The 4,055-nt window shown below is 44.6% G+C and overlaps 1 protein-coding gene across 8 annotated transcripts; it reads left to right on the top strand.

Annotated features, from left to right (window-relative positions):
• On the top strand, positions 1 to 3,611 carry LOC123174545 (putative disease resistance protein RGA1; the record flags this gene model as incomplete). 8 transcript variants are annotated; one of them, XM_044590055.1, is given in 5 exon segments in its annotated part: positions 1 to 1,704; positions 1,930 to 2,172; positions 2,284 to 2,365; positions 2,483 to 2,895; positions 3,089 to 3,611. In XM_044590055.1, coding segments are annotated over 2 exon segments (1,803 nt in total), but the record flags the coding sequence as incomplete, so codon positions are not given.
• Positions 3,612 to 4,055: the final 444 nt, after the last annotated feature.

The following is a 4,055-nucleotide window of genomic DNA, read 5'->3' as shown; positions in this document are numbered from 1 at the left end:
CTTCAACATTGTCAGAACTTGTCAGCATTGCCAGAGTCAATTGGTGAAATGGAAGGTCTGATGCATCTTGACTTATCAAGTTGTTGGAGTCTGAAAGAACTCCCACATTCGTTTGTGAGGCTCAAAGAGTTGGTATATCTGGACTTTTCATACAGTCCTGGTGTTTTAGGAATACCTGGATCTTTGGCCGGCCTTACCAAACTCCAACATTTGGGATTATCAAAATGTAAAAATCTCGGAGGATTGCCCGAAGTCATCGGCAATCTCAGTGAGCTCCGCTATCTGAATCTATCAGACTGCATGCATCATATCTTCTTTGACGGCTCGTCAATAGATCAAACCGAGAGTTTTATTGACCATATTTGCACCCTTCCTTATATGGAGCACCTGGATCTGTCTTGTAATGGTTATCTTATAAGTATACCAGAGAGTGCTCGTTGCCTCAGGAAACTAGTCCTTGACAAGTGCAGGCAAGTTGCCAGGCTTCCAGAATGTGTGGCTAAAATGGACCCTCGAAGCCTTTTTGGCTTATTGTTGCCAACATTTTCTGTAACTGCAGATGACAGTAAATGTAACACCAACCTTGGCTTGCTTGAGCATATAAATCCGGATGAGCTAAAAATTGAGAAACTTGAAAATGTAAAGTTCCGAGAAGAGGCACGCAATATAAAGCTGAGTGAGAAACAGAGGATTGGAGAACTGAAATTAATCTGGGACCCACAAGCTAAGAGATCTGTGGATGACATGGAGTTGTTGAGGGAGCTAGTGCCACCAACCACTTTGAAGAGGTTTGTGATATGTGGTTATAGTAGTGTCAGCTTTCCAGACTGGCTAATGAGTATTGGCAATTATCTCCCTAATGTTGTCCGAATGGAGATGTTTGATTTGCCCAACTGCAACAGTTTTCCACCCCTCGCCCAACTACCACCAAACCTCCGGGTGCTTACTCTGAAACGCATGGAAAGCCTGGAAGAATGGAACACGACACTCTCTATTGGTGAGGATGAGCTCATGTTCCGTAAGCTTGAGAAAGTGAATATACATTTTTGCCCCAAGTTGAGGATAACACCACACCTTCCTAGAGCTGCATCTTGGAGTATAATGGAAAGTGATAATTTGCTCATATCATGGGCCGAAAGCGTGTCACACAATGGTGCTTCCTCATCTTCTCCAGTAGGAGTATCTACTAATCTGGCAGTTGAAAGCAGCAAGGTGCCTCTGCGCCAGTGGGCATTGCTTCACCATCTACCTGCCCGCAGTGATTTGGACATCCAATGTTGCAATGATTTGACAAGCACACCAGAGATCACCTGGGCGCTCCAGGCCCTCAAATCACTGACACTGCAGTTCTCTGCCCAATCAAAACTGCCGGAATGGTTAGGTGAGTTGACATCTCTTGAGAAACTAGCGATAGTGTACAACAAGGAGCTAGAGGAATTGCCCGATAACATGAGGCGACTGAAACAGCTACAATCATTGACACTGGATGCCTGTTGTAGCTTGGAACGTCTGCCACTATGGTTAGGAGAACTCACCTCTCTCAAAAAACTTGCAATTTTTGGTTGCAATGCTATCACGACATTGCCAGATATCTTACAACAGCTCATAAATCTCCAAGAATTAGAAATTGTCGACTGCCCTAACTTAGAGCAGTGGTGTGAAGCAGAGGAGAACAAGACGATGCTTGCTCATATAGAACAAACGGTATGTATGTGCCCTACCATGCTATATAGGTATTCCTATATTGACTTTGCACTCGCAGTGTATCTTGTTCATCGGTAGTACCACATCCTCTTTTTCTGCTCTCGCATCTTCGATGGTTTTTCTTTTAAGAAACACCTAGCTTTTCCATGTCATGTGCCTCGTAATTCCATCTACTTTTTTTTGCCCAAACGACGATATTGACTTCCTTTATTGTATGTTTGGCAGAGTATCATCTCTTTGTATCTTTCCCCGATGAGGGAAGCCATTCCCGCCACCTCCAGCCGCCGCTCTTTCCCATTCTGGTGGCCTTGCTGCAAACAATGATAAGAAAGTGATAATGGAGAATAGAAAGCAGAGGCGTGAATCAGGATTTAGCCATTCAGGCCGCTTGATTGGGTCGGTTGACCTCATGTCCATCTGAATCAAAACTCCATAGTAATCATGACACCGCAGTTCTGACGTACTCCGGTATGTGCCCTGAAATATAAAATCTCAGAGGAAATATTTGTATGTTACCTTGGGCAGTAGATATCGTGCTACTTTGTCATTTGCTCCCCTTACAGTGAAAATGTGATCCAGTCTCGTACGGGGTGCTTCTCGTTTGGTTATTAGTTCTAGAGGCAGAGAGCTAGCTGTTTGGCTTTCTTGACTCTGCAAGCAGGTAATAGTATGAACCTTACACTGTCAAATCCATCTTTAGTGTAACAAGCAGAGTTACCCATGCAAATTGTGCGGGCAACAACTTGATCGTCTGTTTTTATACATTTTAAAATTTCAGTATGTGGTAATATCACCTGGGCGCTTCAGGCCCTCAAATCACTGACACTGGAGTTCTCAGCCCAATCAAAACTGCCAGAATGGGTAGGCGAGTTGACATCTCTTGAGAAACTAGAGATAGCTTAGCACGAGGAGCTAGAGGAATTGCTCAATAACACGAGGCGACTGAAACAACTACAATCATTAACACTACAAGAGTGTTGTAGCTTGAGACAGCTGCCGTTGTGGTGTTACGAGAACTTACCTCTCTCAAGAAACTGGTAATTTTGAACTGCTCTGCCATAATGACTTTGCCAAACAGCATACAACAGCTCACAAATCTCCAAGAATTAGCAATTTACTTTCGCACTAACTTAAAGCAGTGGCGTGAAGCAGAGGAGAACAAGACAAAGCTTGCTCACATAGAACAAAAAGGTATGCACCCTGCCATGTATGTATTCCTATTAACTCTGCACTTAGAACGCATTCCATCATCGGTAGTACCACATCTTCGTTTCCTGCCCTTCACTTTGTTGATGATATTTTTCGAAGAAACATCTAGATTTCCTTTCACTCGTAATTTTTGTTTTTTGCTCAATTTAACATGTTGACTTGCTTTACATCATAGTATTTGGCAGATTTTCAAATTTCCAAGCCGTTCTGTCCAGAGGGTAGCCATTCCCGCCAGCTGCCGTTCTTTCCTACTTGGGTGGCCCTTGCTGCGAAGGAAGATAAGAAAGTGATGCTGTAGAAAAGAAATAAGTGTACTCCAGTACGCAGTGGCGGAGCTAGAGAAGAAACGTTGGAGGGGCGAAAGGCAAATACAACAATCTTGAGGGGGCCAAAAACTATACCTTTTCTAATTAAGCACTTCCAAGAAAAATTCCTTCAGACATTTTATTCAGGTTGGGGGGGCATGGCCCCTGCAGGAACACATGTAGCTCCGCCAGTGCCAGTACGTTCCCTGAATGAATGATGAAATCGCAAACGCATTCAAAGAAGATATACGAAGTCAAAGTGCGGGGATATTTGTATGTTACCATCCGCAGTACAGTAGATATCGAGTAGATATTTGTTATCTGCTCCCTTGACAAAGAAAATGTGATTCAGTCTCTCGTATAATTCGTAAGAGGTTGTTTCTTGATTGGTTATTAGTCCTGGAGCTGGAGTCAGAAATGAGGTAGCTGTTTGGCCTCCTTGACTCAGCAACTAGGTAATTGTCTGAACCTTGATTACACTGACAAATATCAGTGTCTCGTTTTATTGGATACGAGAAATTGCGAAACCCAGTGGCCTGTAAAGCAGGGATGAAACAAACAGGGGCGGTCCTCAGGTTAGTGTCTGCTGTCACTCTGCATAACCCAAACTTTAGAAGCTCAGGGTGTCCGACACAAAGCGCCGCGGGTGGTCTGTCCCTCACCGGACCTGCTCGGTGAGCGTGGTTCCTTGCCGGCCAGACTTGCAAGTCTGGAGGGTGCTGCTCGCTCACGGGTGCATTATTCAGGCCGGGCGACGAGGCGACGGTGATGGTGAGCGACGATGTTCAGCCGGAGGGTGATGAGCGTGGTGTAACCGGTTACAAGACGACTGGATGC

The sequence above is a fragment of the Triticum aestivum genome, unplaced genomic scaffold (genome assembly GCF_018294505.1).
Source record: "Triticum aestivum cultivar Chinese Spring unplaced genomic scaffold, IWGSC CS RefSeq v2.1 scaffold42572-4, whole genome shotgun sequence".
NCBI classification, from domain to species: domain Eukaryota; kingdom Viridiplantae; phylum Streptophyta; class Magnoliopsida; order Poales; family Poaceae; genus Triticum; species Triticum aestivum.
Note: the sequence above shows the minus strand (reverse complement) of the source record. Positions and strands in the feature narration are given on the sequence as shown.